This window comes from Temnothorax curvispinosus, unplaced genomic scaffold (assembly GCF_003070985.1).
Source record: "Temnothorax curvispinosus isolate PA1 unplaced genomic scaffold, ASM307098v1 QBEX01003544.1, whole genome shotgun sequence".
Classification (NCBI taxonomy): Eukaryota; Metazoa; Arthropoda; class Insecta; order Hymenoptera; family Formicidae; genus Temnothorax; species Temnothorax curvispinosus.
Window position 1 is genome coordinate 258,856 of NW_020213324.1, and position 16,744 is coordinate 275,599.

The 16,744-nt window shown below is 37.5% G+C and overlaps 1 protein-coding gene across 15 annotated transcripts in view; it reads left to right on the forward strand.

Moving 5' to 3' along the window:
* Positions 1-16,744, forward strand: part of LOC112452622 (TLD domain-containing protein 2) — a 143,968-nt gene that overhangs the window by 105,397 nt on the left and 21,827 nt on the right. For 12 of the 15 annotated variants that reach the window (XM_025012925.1, XM_025012929.1, XM_025012921.1 and 9 more), the window contains 9 exons: positions 1,870-2,098; positions 6,031-6,188; positions 6,271-6,663; positions 6,754-6,972; positions 7,053-7,409; positions 7,491-7,645; positions 8,313-8,477; positions 9,206-9,372; positions 11,191-11,353. In XM_025012925.1, coding sequence (XP_024868693.1) covers positions 1,870-2,098; positions 6,031-6,188; positions 6,271-6,663; positions 6,754-6,972; positions 7,053-7,409; positions 7,491-7,645; positions 8,313-8,477; positions 9,206-9,372; positions 11,191-11,353 — 2,006 coding nt within the window. Of the gene's footprint in view, positions 1-1,869; positions 2,099-6,030; positions 6,189-6,270; positions 6,664-6,753; positions 6,973-7,052; positions 7,410-7,490; positions 7,646-8,312; positions 8,478-9,205; positions 9,373-11,190; positions 11,354-14,813; positions 15,203-16,744 lie in introns of those variants that run through there. The other 3 variants (XM_025012918.1, XM_025012919.1, XM_025012930.1) reach the window with 2 other exon arrangements.

Consider the following 16,744-nt stretch of genomic DNA (forward strand, 5'->3'; position numbering starts at 1 on the left):
GTCCTATATTTACCCGAGATGAAGGATGTTGAAAACTAATATTGAAAGAGTATTCTTGACACGTAAATAAAAAGAAATAATTATTTCCTTTTATTTACGTGTCAAGAATAAATGAAGAGATTTTGAATATTCTGGATATTCCGATATGAATTTTTAATCAATAACTGTTAAGTCATAAGTAATTGAAGATAAAAATTATAAGAGCAAATGATAAATTTTTGTTTTAAAGAATTTCAGACAAACTTAATATAAGTAAAGTTGTTTTAGTTAAAGAGACTGAATATGGTAAAAATATAATACAACGAGAATTGGAATTAAGAAATTAATTCAAAAATTTCAAAATCACTTCTGATGACGAGTATAAAAATCACGCACTTAAAAAAACTGCACAATATACATAATACGTATATTTAAAAAATGTGGACTTGTGAAATGCTTTGAAAGTAAATGACTTAATTGTTCGAGTGACGAAGGGCTTTAAAGCTCCAAGGAACTTTACCGAAAAAATGATAATAGCGCAGCAAGATTTCTGTATCATAGCACCTGATGAAATTACGAGAGCGCCGAGGTGGAACGCGCATTTGAAGAGAGGGTTGAAGTGTCGCGGAATAATTAACGAATTTTCCGGTGGGACATAAATCGCGTTTTAAGCGTCGGAAACCCTATTTACCGCCGATGTGGAAAATGGTCGGACCTACCGACGGCGACGGTGGTATTAGCGTCCGCGCGCGTGAAGACGAGCTTTTTAATTGAATTATGTCGACTCTTTTCCGCGGGGGAGATGCGCGCGCGAGCGCGCTTTTGTTCAAGGAGAGGAGCGACCGCGCGACAAATAGCCCGGCGACCGTGCGACACCGAAGCGACACATCGTTGCGGCGCAAGTCGTTGCGTGCACGAATTTGCATAAGAGACAAGTCGCACTCGCGCCTCGGCGCGAGGCTCCTTGGAAAAAGGGGTTCCAAGAATTCAATTTTCTATCGTCCGATACCTACTCGCGAGCGCGCCGCGCGCCGTTTCTGCCGCGGCTTATGTAAATGGCCTAATGGCCCTGTGCCGCGGGCGCTCGTGCATGTGCGGAAAAATGCGTACCGGAGAAAGCTCTCAGATGCGCGAAACGGAGTAACGGAGATTTTGTCGGAGATGCGATCCTCCCGGCGCGTCTCGTCGAGTCAATTCGTGTGCACTTATGTTAGACGCGCCCCGCAAATACGGATTCGATTTACGAAAGCGAATAAGAAGAAATTTAGATCGATCGCTGACACACGTTATTCCTGACGCTTCGGACCACCCTGTTTTATTAATCCGAGAACGGGCGTCTCATTTTTTGTATATAAACGGTCACCCGAGACTACTTTTGCACCCCAATTAAAAATCATTGTTATTAATTACATATTGCATATTTTTGTTTGTTTTATATAATTTATCAGTATTCAAAGGCAATATGTGTATGGATTTACTTAACATTTTCTGAGAAAATTAAGGAGAAACAAAAAAAAAAATATTTAAAAACGAAAGAAGCACATAAAAATTACTGTGATGTGAGCTTTATTTTTTCGCCGCTGCAGCGCTGGGGTGTTTAAATAGCCTCAAACGTCCGTTTTCGGATTAAAAACGCCTCATCTTTTCGCTGACGGCGAGAAATCAATTTTAAGTCATTTCGCACACTCGCTCTGATCGACTCGTTGTAATTATCCCAATTAAAATGCTTCATGAAGGACGGCGAAGATAATGACGTTCCCTCCCGTTATTTGTGTGAAACGCGCTAAACAAGGAGCGTTGAGACGTTGCGAAGAAAGTGATTCTCTTTGAGGGATTATGTACCCTCGTAAATTGAGACGCCTAATGACACGTTTGCCTTCGTAATTACAGGTGGGTGACAGAGACACGCTTACGTCGGTGGCGGCGCGATTCGATACGACGCCGTCCGAGCTGAGCAAATTGAACAGGCTCGGAAGTACTTTCATTTATTCCGGTCAGCAGTTATGGGTGCCGGCGAAAGGAGAAGGACGCCTGGGAGGCGCATCGGCCACGGATGCGCCCAGCCCTGACCCTTGCCACGATCACGAGTCCCAGGATGACCTACCACCCGAAGAAAAAGGTAATCTTCGTCGTTCCATTTAATCCTCTTGGATGCTGACTTGGGTTATCGTACAATGTTTGCTAAAACCGATATCCTCGAGTTCATATTCAACAAAGAGTTACGCTCTTGCGAGTCTTTTTATTCTTAATTCCTTTTATTTTGCGAGCAGTGTAACAGCATGCTACTTAAAATTTTATAATGACGGATATAAAATTCCGATAAGAAGGGGGTTTTTTAATCGAAACGTTAGCCGCTCTTCTCCCATCTCTCTTCTTCGCATCATAATTCTCTCAAGCAAAGTAATCAATGTTATTGTTTAGTAAACGAAAGCAGAGAAGGGAATTTGTTTACGTATTATTACGCGTACGATAGATATTGTTATACAGATAGTCCTTAGGAATAATAACCTTTCGAGGAATAGATAATTAAAATTTTATTAAAGATAATCCGGTCTTGTCACGCTTATCGCTAAATCCAGTATCGAATGACTTATGACGTAAAAGAAAGAAATATTTTCGACGACGTTTGAAATCTATTTTTATTAGAAAGTATAGGGATGTTCGATTTTTATAATAAATATCGATTCCTGAATCGATTTTGGATAACTAAATCTGGGAATAACTAAAATTGATTCACTGAAAAACCGGACCAAAAGATCGATTTAAAGATATCATGCGCAATTTAAAAAATATAAATATATATACATACTTTTTACATATAATATATTAGAATAGTCTTTTTTATGATTATTTTTAAGAAATTATTATTAATAAATGTATTTTTAATATCAAAGTTGCATTGCTTCAAATAAAAGGATTAACTTCATTCTAGATAATGTCATTTTCAAGATTTAAAGATTATCTCAATTTTTAACAAGACATTTTTTAAATAAAAACATCTTGTTTTATACATAAATCAATTCTTCTTGTCATTTTACATTTAAAAGTATTAAGATAAATCAAAAGAATTTGACAAAATATTTCATATTTTATCAGAATGTATAAAAAAAGATAAGATAATAAACTGTAAAAATTAAATGTACATACTACATATAAAGAAATATTAAAATAAAAGTGAAATATCTTACAAAGGATTCACTTTTTTACCTTAATACTTTCACAGACTGCAAGAACACTAAAAATAAGAATTGATTTATATAAAAAGATGTTTTTATTTTACAAAACGGATATTTTATTTAAAACTGAAAAAATTCAACCTAAAATCTAAAGATATTTTTATTAACGAATCGTAAATCAATTCTCTATTAAAATAATTGATTTGTATCAAAATTGAATTTAAAAAAATCATTTTTTTGTTTAAAAAGATTGATTCTTTAAATAAATCGATTCAGAATCGAATATCCTTAGAGAGTCAGACATAATCCGTCGCGACAGGCGGCCATCGCGCTCCTTTTTTTTCCTTACGACGTAACGAGGACGTGCAATTAAAACGGAGATTTCGATCCTTATTCCCGTCGGATACGTCGCCCGGAGGTCCTGTATCCTGTCTCGTATTATGCTAATGCGCGAGACAGATTTGATACACGCGTAGCGGCGTGGCTATGAATAATTCAGCAGGATTCAGCTACGCCGCCTGTGCCTGGGCGTCGTGCGTGATATGCGCTAGATTGGCTCTCACCTGACTAAACACACAGAGGAAAGAATTGGGGATATCGGATATTATATTATTATCTGCGTACAAAGTCGACCGTTCGAATGAATATTAATACGTTACCACATCGCGTTACCCCGTAATACCCGTGCCCGAGAAATCGATACGGAGCGCTATTGTGACTAACGCGATTGCCTTCTCGTGTTTTATCTGCCTGTCGCCCGCGGCAAACCGTGAAATCCCCGCGTTTCACCTGTCCTGTCGATTATAGGTAAAAGTATGGTCCACTCATTACTACATGTTCGAGCGAGCTAATTAGAATAATTTTGGGCTCGAAAATAGTCGTCGCTTATATCGTTGTTGGAACATCGCATTAGCATACTTTTAAGTTGTCAAGCTTTTCTCGGAACTGAATTTCGCAAATCATTTTTGTTAGAGAAATCTAATTCGAAAAATTGTGTAATATGCTAAATTGATAGAAAAAAATTAATTTGAAAAATTATGTAATACGTAATACGTTAAACAGAAAACTTACGTAAAGAATAACGTAAGAAATAATAGATTATTTGGATACACAAGCTTTACAATATGTATAAATTTAAAAAAGTAAATATACGTACAATTTTCTTTTCCTCGGAATGAAGAAACGAAATATTTTGTATTGTTTCTGTCTCTCCGTAATATGTGCATATTGACGCTAACACGCGTTCACGCGAGACAGTCCAATTTCTGACGAAATACGTAGCTGCTTATTTATTCGCGACAGTTCAATTAATATCCGCATTGTACGCACTTGCGAAGGGAAATTGTTTCTAGACTTAGCGCCACAGAGAATATAACTCGTGTCCCGACGTTACACAATTTCGTGATTCACTGCTCGGCTGTTTGTCTGTTTAGCGGAACAATAGCCAGGTTCGAATTGTTACGTATGTACATTCGTTCGAAGTTTATTTATGTCTTCTTCTTCTTCGGGAAACGCTTTGTCACCGCCGTTATCGGCGCCGCCGCGCCGCCGCTGCGTCGCACTGGTTGCTGCACCGCAACGCGGACGTCGCGGACACGTGATCGCGACACTCGCGCGACACGTGTGCGCGACGTCGTCACGTTTTGCGGTGCCGAGTGCCGAACTCCGAAAAGCGAGGGCGAGGGGAAGTGGAGGAGGAAGATGATGGCCGCGATCGTGGACCCCGCATCTCCCGCGATCTGCGAGTTCTGCGACTCGAAACTCGAAGCGAAGGGTCGACGCGGCGCACACCGTGAAAAGCGCAGTCGCATCATGAAGGTGGCTCGACGCCGCGTATGTCGTGCGACGTAGATTGTAGATTGTATACGTATACGAAAGCTATCAGTGCCTCGACATCTTCCTGTCTTTTTCCCCCGAGATCGATAAATCGGCGAGGAAGAATTTAAGCGAGCGACGGACTCCGTACGACTGTTCTGAAAAGTCCTGTACCGCACTCAATACTTTTTTTAAATTTTAATTCGCATCTTTAGTTCGTTTTTTTTCTCTCTTTTCTTTTATCTCGAGATTCTCAAGTTATCGGATTGTACGAAATGAACGTGTGGAGGCGCGGTATCCTCGGATCGATATCGCACGCGGAAAGGTTAAAAGACAGTTATTTTAAGTATAAAGCGGGCCGATTTTAGCTCTTCGATTTTGTTCCGCGGACCGCGATGCTCCGTTTCGCCGCGAGCGAGTGTCCGCGATATTCGCAACTCGCAACGTCCAGGAACTCCAGGGAGTGAATTCTGGAGCGGTACGCGCGGGTCACCCGGTATGTCGCGCGCATCAGCTGATCGACCACGGTGCACACGCTGCACGCTGGTCGGTGTGCGAAGCCGCGTAAACACGGTTCTAATCTATATGCCAGCGCTAATAATGCCTGCGCTACAATCGTGACGTTGTGGCAAATGAGATGGACGGTGTAATTGCCGATTTCGTCGGAATTGTATACGCGTGACTCGTTATTCGCGTTTTATTGCGACGAATAACGAGTCACGTCGCATCATTCTGCATGCGAGGTTAGATCGACATGGGCAGTTGGGATTTAAACAAGTGTCATGACTTGTCTTCTTCAGAGTCTTTAGATAACGAACTTTTTTAAACACCGCAGGATTCTCAATCGAAAACGTTATTATCCGGCTCCTTGATCCAAGTTAGGCTACTTGCTATCGTAACTCTTTTGTGAATGACGTAATTAAGAAATTCTTGTAGACAGTTTGATAAACCAGCATCACCTTTTTTAATTTCAGTAAAACATGTATTTTTTGGGGGGTATTTTAAAGCATGTTTTTCTCTGCTTCGCACTTATTCTCGCAATTCGTTTTTGGTTTTGCAGAACTTCTGGATAATTTGAGACCAGTGTCACCAAAACCAGGCCATATGGAACGCATAAAAACACCTCTTGGAACCTCTGGCGCGACTGCAGATGATGACGAACAACCATTCAGAGAAAGATTCTTGAAAATTAATGTCAGGCACATCACAGATGGCCAGGTAATTGTCTCTAGTACTTTTTAATATCTGTAAATTTCATGCAAAAGTTTCAACATTTTCTGAGATTTAAATATTCTTCTAGGGTGTAGTCGGCGGGGTGCTGCTGGTCACACCAAACGCAGTTATGTTCGATCCAAACGTGTCTGATCCTCTCGTCATCGAGCACGGTGCTGAATCTTACGGGGTGATCGCTCCGATGGAGTTTGTAGTCAATGCTGCGATTTATTTTGACATCGCGCATATGAGGGTCTCCCATACCGAATCCGGACATTTGGACAAAAAGCCTGAGATTTATTACATGAAGAAACCCCAAATAGATAATCGTAATAAATGTCAATCTCCGGGAAAGGACGAGAATTTTCCTGAATTAGCAGCCGACGATAGCGAAAGTGTGTGTAGCTGCGCTGAAAGAGACGGCGACGCTTTTCCAAAGGCCTTTGACCGAGAGCTCGTCACTCCTACCAATCTCCAGAGTGTATGTATTCTTTTGTTGCCAATATCGACATTTGTTATATAAAATAAAATGTTAAAATTGTAATTTATAACGAATATATCGTTGTTGCAGGAGGAGAATTCAACCTCGACCAAAGATAAAGAGAAAGAGAAAGACAGTGAGAAAGACAGTGAGAAAGACAATGAGAAAGAATGTTGCACTGGCGGCCAAGGTAGTAGAACTTTAGAGGAACGCAGACGTTCCATGCTTGACCATCATTGGGCAGTTCCTAGCAAAGATCGTACATTTTCTGTTGATGACGAACAGCAAGATTCGTTAAATTCTGATAAGGTGATCATATTTCTGTCTTGATAGCAATTATATAATAAATTAAAATTACATATTTATGTATATATAAACAATTATTGCAGGCGGAACCACCAGCTAAATCAAATGCCATTCCCGAAGACGAAGAAGGATCTCTAGTCAAATTGTCGTGCCATGACTCTGGTATCGATATCCGCGATCCTAATCCACCTATCCCAGTAGTACAGCCTATACCATCGAAAAAAGTTTATTCTGATGCAGATATTGTTTTATCTTCGGATTGGGTTCCTCCGATAACAATAGCACCAACGAATGTTACGAGCACGTTGGAAGCCACTTCTGCTATTAATGGCAGGAAAAAAGCCAGCTCGGTGTCCTTTAGCCTAGAGAGCAATGCAGAAGAACCCGAGAAGGATGAAGAGCATAAGGAGGATGATAAACAGGAAACTCGAAAGAACAAGGTATTAAATTTAACATTCGCATCACAATAACGCGATATTATACTCGTTTATATATTTTATGTATTTGTTTTGACATTTTAGATGCTAAAACGTCTGTCATATCCATTATCCTGGATGGAAGGTTTAACTGGAGAGAAGGATGATGATAGCAGCAAATCTCTCTCTGACAAGATATCGAGCCTCCCGAACAGCGCGGATTCCCATCATTCCTCTGTTTTCAGCAAAGTCTTCTCGAGGTGAACAAATTTATCTCATATTGTATTGATAATTATCGATAAACAATCTAGCGTGTTTGAATTATTTTAAATATATGACATTTTTACAACCGCTTTTATTTCTTCACACTCTTTTATTCTGCTAAGAATGAGTAACATTCTTGCAAATATGCATATTTACAGAAGAAAAGAAAAACTAATAATTTTATCGCTTTTATTTTAACTTGCTTTTTGCGAACTTTTATATTTAGTAAATACATACAAATGAGGTTATTTGTAAGCAGTTATTCTCCTGGTGTAACTTATGCGTTTATTGTATCTATAAGAAATTCTGTCTATCTATCCTTTTTTGATAGATAAAAAGTCAATTTTATCTTTATGAAATGAAACAGGTGTAGCCTCATTTGTTATAACGTAGCATATATTAGCTACTTGCATAGGAAGAGCTTCTGGCATATGAAAAGCATTACAATACAAAACTCGTGAAATAAATATATAAATATGAAGGTATACAGGCAGTTTAGTCATCTAAAAGACTGATAATTATTGCGCGGTCGATTGTGACGAAACTCCTAGACGTTTACGTTGCGCCTACGTTGCATACAATACGAATTTAGATATTCATTAACGCTTTACTATTCATTTTTAATATAACTAACAAAGACTATGTAATGGTGGTGGATAAAAGCTCGCCGATCAACCTGGTGAGTGACTTTAGCTCGGGCCTGTTTGCTAAAACACCCAGCGAAGAGAGTGGCGGGGGCGGTAGAGCGGGCGGAACTCCTCCGCTTACCGCCTCCTCTCTCTCCCAGGACTTCAGCAATTTCTCACCTGGTCCAGGAGGTCTTATCGGGTGAGTCTGGACCCGACCGTAACCTTGCATTGTTGTATTTCCACCTTTTTCCTAGTCTCCTCTATTTTTTACCTGATCTGTTTTCTACTTCTCATCTGATCAACCTCTGTCGTTTCGGAAACGTTCTGTTCCAGTAGAATCCTCCTCAATGTTCTGATTACGAAAGAAACATTATATCAATTAAATCTTATAAATATAAATATAAATATTACGAAAGAGTAAAATTGTACATGCACTATGTAGCGATTATCAAAATATTCCGAGGATTCTACTATTTAAATGTTTCTTCCTTCCATACACTTTTCCATTGTTTCGCTATTATTTTTTAATTTCGAAGACATTCTGGGATTGAGGGCTCCTGCTTTCAGGTAAATCATATTATTTGCCGAACAACTCAGGCAACAGACACTACCGGTACTACTTTTCAGATCGCTTACAGCTAACTCGTAATCAATTTTACACAGTGTTTAGTATCCTCAAGCAGTCACATGATTCATTATTCGTCATTTATACTGGATACACCTTGTTAATTCCTATTATTATTGTTATGGATGTTGTACATATCGCTTCTGAATTATGATGATGTGCAAATTCGATATTGTTACAACTTAGTTAGATATGACAGCTAACATGTACTTGTCGTTCAGAAGCGTTTGGAATGTTGTCTAATAAGAAATTCTGTCTCCCTGTCTTTTTTATAATTAAATTTTTTATGAATTTTCTTTCAGACGCTCTTCCGTGGGTACTTTTATTAGACAGCAACCTTTAACATCTTCTGGCAGCAGCAGCGTCGATAGCAGTCGAGGTAGCAAAACTTCTGCGACGGCACCGCGACTAGATTACCGCAGTATGGTCTCAGTCGACGATATGCCGGAATTATTTGTGAGTTTCGACAGTAAGTATCACGACCGCATAGAGACCTGTCCATAAAATATTTCATGTCCTATCGGAATGGATAGATACTCTGATAATCATGAAGGCATACTCCAACAGACTTCCCTTTTACACAAAACACACCTGTCTCTGTTATTTTTCATATAATATTTAATATTGGCATCGATATATGGATAGAAAAGAATTGATTAGTAACGATAAGGGGATGGCAAACGGGATTAATATATCACGCACTGCACTTGCCCGAGAACGCATAGATAGCTTTTTAAACCGTGTTGTTTTGCCAGTTTATTGTCCTTGTCTCAGAATTTCGAGCGCCTTTGGCTATAAATTACTATGAATTTGTGTGAAAATAATTCTTTTCCTAAATTTGTTTCCTAAATTTCGTTAATATTGTCTTAAACCGCCAGGCAAACTTGGGATTGGTAACCAAATGCGCTTACCTTGGTGTACATTAAGGTAGTCTATCATTGTTTTAGATCGTATATTTGCTTGTCATTATCAGTTCCATACGTCATTCCATTAAGTAAACGTTAAATATTACCTTTCTTTGATGTACAAAATATTTATCGAGTATTTTGGGAGAAAGTAACATAAATTATACGGGTTTTGTTTGATGTAAATTAACTTTCTTATCGATCTTAGCTTATATCCTGATAAATACGTATTTTTCCAAATTGTATTTTAATAAAAAGATTTAACTGAACAAGCACTTTTCATAACATATTTCTTTACAAACAAAATATACAGATATATCTTCAGAATCTTGAAACCCTTTGTGCCACACATTGCATGTGACGGACGCGTCTTGTTTCAATTTAAATGATCTTTTAATTGTCACTTTAAAGCATATTTAGCATAGAATTTCAGATTTTTCGTATTAATATTTTCTATGATAATCGAATAAGTCTTTTGAGGCAAACTATACTACTTCTGTGAAATGTGTGATATGTTCGATTGTTATAGATTTTGGTAGTAACTGTTGTACATTTCTGCATTGTTCAATCACATCTTTCTGTCTGTCTTTCTCTCCAGTAATATTTTATCTATTTCAGATTAGCACAACGGGTTTCATCATTTTAGATAGCAACAGGTTCATACTAATACAGTAATGTCATTTGTTTCTGTTGCCCCTCTAGTCCAAGCACCTAATTTTCCCGAACTCGAAGGCCTGGGTAGGTTCATACAGTATTAGCTTGCTCTTCTCCTTGTGACGCGAATTCCCAATTCTTCAGTTGCCTCTTTCGTACGTCTGTCTCGAACGTAACATGTTTTTTTGTCTCTTACTCATTTTATTTACTGTCATGCATTAAACATGATTTGCGCAACTTACGGGCGACCATACACTGTATCACTGTAATGGTTATTTCCATTTTCGTCACCATTTCTTGCTGCACATATATTTTGTCAAACTCTTCTACAATATCTGTGCAATATGTATCATTCATCTATCACGTTTCTACCCCACGTTGCTATCGTTATTCCTTTTACATATATAATTCTTACTCTGACACTCTCTACTCACTTTTTTGTGGTAATGTGCTTGCCTCGTTTTCCAATTTTATTCGTGTTTTCAACCTATCGGTGTATTTACGTGTGGTTTTTAGCAGTTCTTAAAGAACCTCAGGAAAGAATCTTACATATACAAAAATATACGAGCTTTTTATCGCAAAAAGATTTCTTTATTATGACGAAATCATGAATCATATTGCCTGGATTCGCGAGTTCTATATCGAAAAGATAAATCTGTTGAATATAAAACACTCTTATTACTGGAGTATCTAAATTATATCGATAAATATTTTCCGACATTACGCAGAACTGATCCCACGACCTGCTCGTTCCTGTGAGGACCCACCGTTATACTTGAGACTACGAACAGGAAGACCCAAGGACAAGAAGATACCACGATCGACGCCAATTATGAGCTACGGCAAGAAGAAGCTGCGTCCCGAATACTGGTTCAGCGTACCACGCAACAGGTAAGTTGTTTCTCACATGGCTATCTCTCGCAACGTCTCGTCGCGTCCCTTGAGATATTGCAATGGAGTACATAAAATAGGAATATAATCGAGTTTGAAACTTCGTTTTCACAGTTAAATCCAAGTTATATACCATAATCGTTTGAAGTATCCAGTACTAAACCAGTATATGACCTTGGCGATCTTACAATTAGATGATATATGTAGAAACTCAAAACTATGCAACATAATGTTTGGACCGTATTTTTGATATTATAAATTTTTCACGCTCTTTGTTTTGCGTTCCGCAGTTTATTCCTAGCATGTTTAAACACGAAAACCGGATTTTTTCGGGATTCGTGCATTCCTAAAATTTTATTTTATCAAGATCGGCGGCTCTTTTTTTTTCAACGACTAGTTGTCGTCGGAAAACGAGTTAGGGTTCATGCACAATGAGAGGAATAAGAAACAAGGAATTAAACATAGAGAGAATTCATAAGCCGGTATTCAATAGTTGGCTCTTATTTCAAGACTGTCTTAAGTAATGTCTTAAGTAATATACGGCTCTGTGATTGGTTCATAACATCTTACTTAAGGTGGTCTTAAATGTTCAAGATCGTACTTAAGATGGTCTTAAATATAAGATCCGACTATGAATACCGGCCATAGTCGCATCTTTTTTCAAGAACACAGTCTTGAAGAGGAATAAGGAACAAGGAATTAAACATAGAGTTTTGAAAAAAGATGCGGCTATGAATTCTCTATGTTTAATTCCTTGTTCCTTATTTCTCTTATTGTGCATGAGCCCTTACAGGCGCCGCGTTGTCCGCGATAAATCAATCATTTCATCTTGCACAAATAAATATTCGACGGTGACGTTTCTCGGTAGAAACACGCCGGTAAATTTCCCTCGGGCGAAAACTTTAGCTGCGTTATTTTTGTATAATACAGCCGATTTACGCACATCTCCGTTCGAAAGAACGCGTTACGACCGGACACATGCTACGTCGCAAGACACGCAAAATAGATTTTCGCCGGAACTTCTATTTATACGCTCGCTGATGCTCGATCAAGGTTCGCTACGCGTCGGCTGCCAGTGTTTCTCTTCTTGCCGCATGTGTCTAAAGATTATTTCAACAACGAAATAATAAATATTTTGCTCGCACGTGTGAAATATGAACTTAATACATTAAATTAATACATTAAAGTAACGAGAATTGCGCTAGAATTTTTCGAGAAGTAACGTGCAATTTAGGATCATGCTAGAGGCACTTATTCATTTCTATTATACTTTAATCTATCGTATTTGTTTCATATCTCGTATATAAAACAAATATCGAAATATATCTTAATTTTAAAAGAAAGAAAGGGAGGTGTGTCCTACGTTGCATGTTGTTGTTTAATTAAGATAATATAATCCCGATTCTTAGAATTTTGTATGTCATCTACATATATGTATCATGATATCGCGCAAATCTTGTTAACACCCCTTTTCGAGTGCCACTTGTTTACAACAAATACCATCGGCCATTTCCCAGTATCGCGATTGTAACGAACAATACGCAATTAAGATTGGCTTAAGCGTTCGTTCGGATTAAGATCTATCGAGAGCGACCTCATTTCCTCGTACCAGTATGGGTTCTCGGTAATCGCTCTTATATCATTAGATAAATTAAAAGTCGCTAAAAATAGTATTGTCATTAAGTATTATAAGTGTTACAAGAATAAAATCGATATTGCATCTTGTATCGATATCGTATCAGCGAGTGATAAAATTAAATTAATTTTTGCGTGTTTAATATATTTAAGAAAACATAGAAAACGATGCATGCGTTTTTGTGTCTTCTTAAACTATTCTTAATTCTAATATTTGTAACTTATTTATCGGACTATCGATTTAAAGATTTTTCGGATAAAGTTTCGAAAACGCGGGTTTACACCTCCGATTTCGATAAAACTTTGCAAAAAGCTTCATTTTGGGTTAAAATGAAAGCCCTTAAAGCGAATTTTTGCGACTCTTACAAGAAAGCCATTTTTCAAGATAAAATAGTAGAAAAATTAGTAAGTGTGGTAATTATTTAGTTTAGAGAAGCAACTCCTGCGATTTTGACCTTAACATATATTATAGAGAGCACTCTCCTGAGTAACCTTCTAAAAGCTGTCGTTCGTTATTTATTAAAAAGTTATTGACAAAAAAATTTAAGAAATATAACTGCTAAGGGAAGTTGTACTGCTAATTTGCTGATATGTGTATAGACAGTACACATGTAAGCGGGGGTAGACTTCGATTCGCGTGGAAAATTGAAAACTCGAACCGTACAATGATAAGACCTCGTTTTGCCCTATAAGCAGAGGGTGCAGTGAGTGGATCTCTCTTCGCGTGAAAAGTTTAAAACTCATGTGGAACATGTTTTCAATGCTTTTAAATCAACATAAAAACTTCTAAAATATGATTGTTGATATGATTTGAATCAAAATATGATTTGAACAGAAAGACTTGTTTAAATTAAAGTTGGGAGAAGTGTTTATATAATATATAATAATTTATAAAAATTTATAACATCTTGTAGAATTGTTAAAATCTTCCTCTACTTTTTATCATTTTATCTTGAAAAATGGTTTCCTAGGATTCGTAGGAGTCTAACCCGAAATAAAGCTTTTTCATCGAAATCGGAGATGGATCGGAACTTTATCCGATTTTTCTACAATAAAAAGTTCCGATTGGAAGAAATTCGGTGTACATATCGTAAAAAAATGCCGAATAAATAAAATAAGAACATTTAATATATTGTTTGCACATTTTTTCTGTGTATAATGTATACAAATATTTATAATCTCGCCTGGCGAGAGATTTTAGTTTGAAACTAGATAACAGTTTGTAAATCAAGTTCAACGATGCGAGCTGAAGATAAAAAAAAGTTATTGGAGTGGTCTAAAAAATAGAGATCGATGGATTAAGATTTAATATTTTTACTACGTGAGATACGTATAAATGTTTTTCACGTTACATTCGCGATTTGCAGTAACGATACCCGACTGAATTGAATAAAAATTCGACTTTGTGTCGGCGCTATTTCAGCGAATTTTTAGAATATTTTTTTACGTCGAACAATGAATTGCGCAGAGGGAGTAATTTTACAGCTTTTTATTTTTTGTCTAACTGTATGGACGGGAACGCGTTGCGAGATGAATTCTGCGTTTGTTGGACTCTGCATTGTCCGGTGAGGCAAGGAAAACTGCGACTGCGAGGAGCCTTGGCCGGCTAAAAAGCTGAAACGCCACGCCGACGTGATGTACGGCGAGCAACAACGTTCCGCGAGGCACGTATACGAAACAAAAGTACAGGTGCACCGAGCGAATCGGCGGGCACGTGACATGTCCGTGAATCGCTCGTCGACGTATCTGGGCAGCCACTCCGTTTTCCGGTCGTTCTCCGCTCCATACATACATAGGAGACGCGCGTTCCGCGTCTATCGCGAAGTGCTGCGCGTTACGTATCCCGGGAGCTCCGCCGCGCCGCGCGAATCAATCGCCGACGTGTGTCGCGCGTATAAATAAAACAGTATCGCGGCCGAGAGATTGGAGATCTATTAGGAATTGTCAGAAGGTTAGAGACGGAAGCTGTGATAACGAACGCTTGATACGTTCCGCGATCATCCGCGACGTCTCGGATAATTGGTCGCGCGCGACGTGACACTCGTAGCTGGCTGGCGCGCGCGCAGCTGACGTTGTCCGTCTAATACGCTGCTCTCTCGTCTACGACGCGGCGATGAATCGGGCGATGAGCACGGTCGGCGATATGCTGAATTTTATTTACGACCGCCACGTGAGAGGAGCGGTGACGGGCGTGATGCCCTTCGTACATCGCAGGTAAAACGTGGCATGCGATAGCAGTCCTCGCAATCAGCTGCGGCGTCAAAGTCGCGAAACGTCGCATATAGACATCGCGCACCTTGCATTTTGTTTATAAACTCCTATTTATTTTTAAATTAAAACCAAGAGCTAGAAAATTAATAAATTATAATCTCTTTGTACAATTCTTGGATTGATATAAAGAATTATATTGGAAAAAATGGCGAATGTAACGCAAATAAGAAAAGTCACATATGTGTCTCGTGTAACAGCAAAATATTAAATTTTAATCCGTGAATCGTGATGTTGATCTGTTTTTTAGATCATTCCAGAAATAACCATTCAGAAATAACTTTATCTTCAGCTTGCATTGTCAGTTGAATTTTAATAAGCTAAAATCTCTAAAACTAAGAGCTATAAAATTCAGTACAATTTATTCTTAGATATTTATATGAAGAGTTTACTTTCTTCAGCTTGCATCATTATTGAATTTTTATTTATACTTTTATCTAATTTTAAATTAAAATCTTTAAAACTAAGAGCTATAATTCTAAGACGTTTTTCTATATTTTTCTCTAATTATTTCTCTTTATAATTCATTCCTGAATCCATGTAAAGAATTATTTTTTGGTTGAAAAAAAATGTAACGCGAATCGAAACATTACATATATGTGTGTCTCGCGTAGTAGCAAAATATTAAATTCTAATCCATGATGTCGATCTGTTTTTAGATCATTTTAATAACTTTATCTTCTGATTGCATCATCGTTGAATTTTATTTATAACTCTTACCTAGTTTTAAACTAAAATCTGTAGAAGAGCTACAAAATTATCTCTCTACACAATTCGTGGATTGATATAAAGAATTATTCTCTGATCGAATAAAAAATGTAACGCGAATCAAAACATATGTATCTTGCGTAGTAGCAAAATAATAAATTTTAATCCGTGGTGTTGATCTGTTTTTAGACCATTTCAATAACTTTATCTTCAGTTTACGTGTTTCGCAAAAATATTAATCTGTTATCTGTTTTTTAGATTATTCCAATATTTTATCTTCAGCTTGCATCATCGTTGAATTTTATTTATAAACTGTTATCTAGTTTTAAACTAAAATCTCTAAAAGAGCTATAAACTTATCTCTGTATACAATTCGTGGATTGATATAAAAAATTATTCTCTGATCGAATGAAAAATGTAACGCGAATCAAAATATCACATATACATATATGTGTCTCGCGTAGTAGCAAAATATTAAATTTTAATCCGTGATGTTGATCTGTTTTTAGAAATAAAAATCTCTAAAATTAAGAGCTATAAAATTGCCTCTCTATACAATTTATTTCAAGAGGCACGGTAGTGTCTCGCGCCAAGTATAGCGTTTTGATTTGCATGAAAGATTATATGAAGGATTATTTTCTAGTTGAAAAGAAATGTAACGCGAATCGAAACGTCACACATATGTGTTTCGCAAAAATATTAATTTGTTATCTGTTTTTTAGATTATTCCAATATTTTATCTTCAGCTTGCATTATCGTTGAATTTTATTTATAAACTGT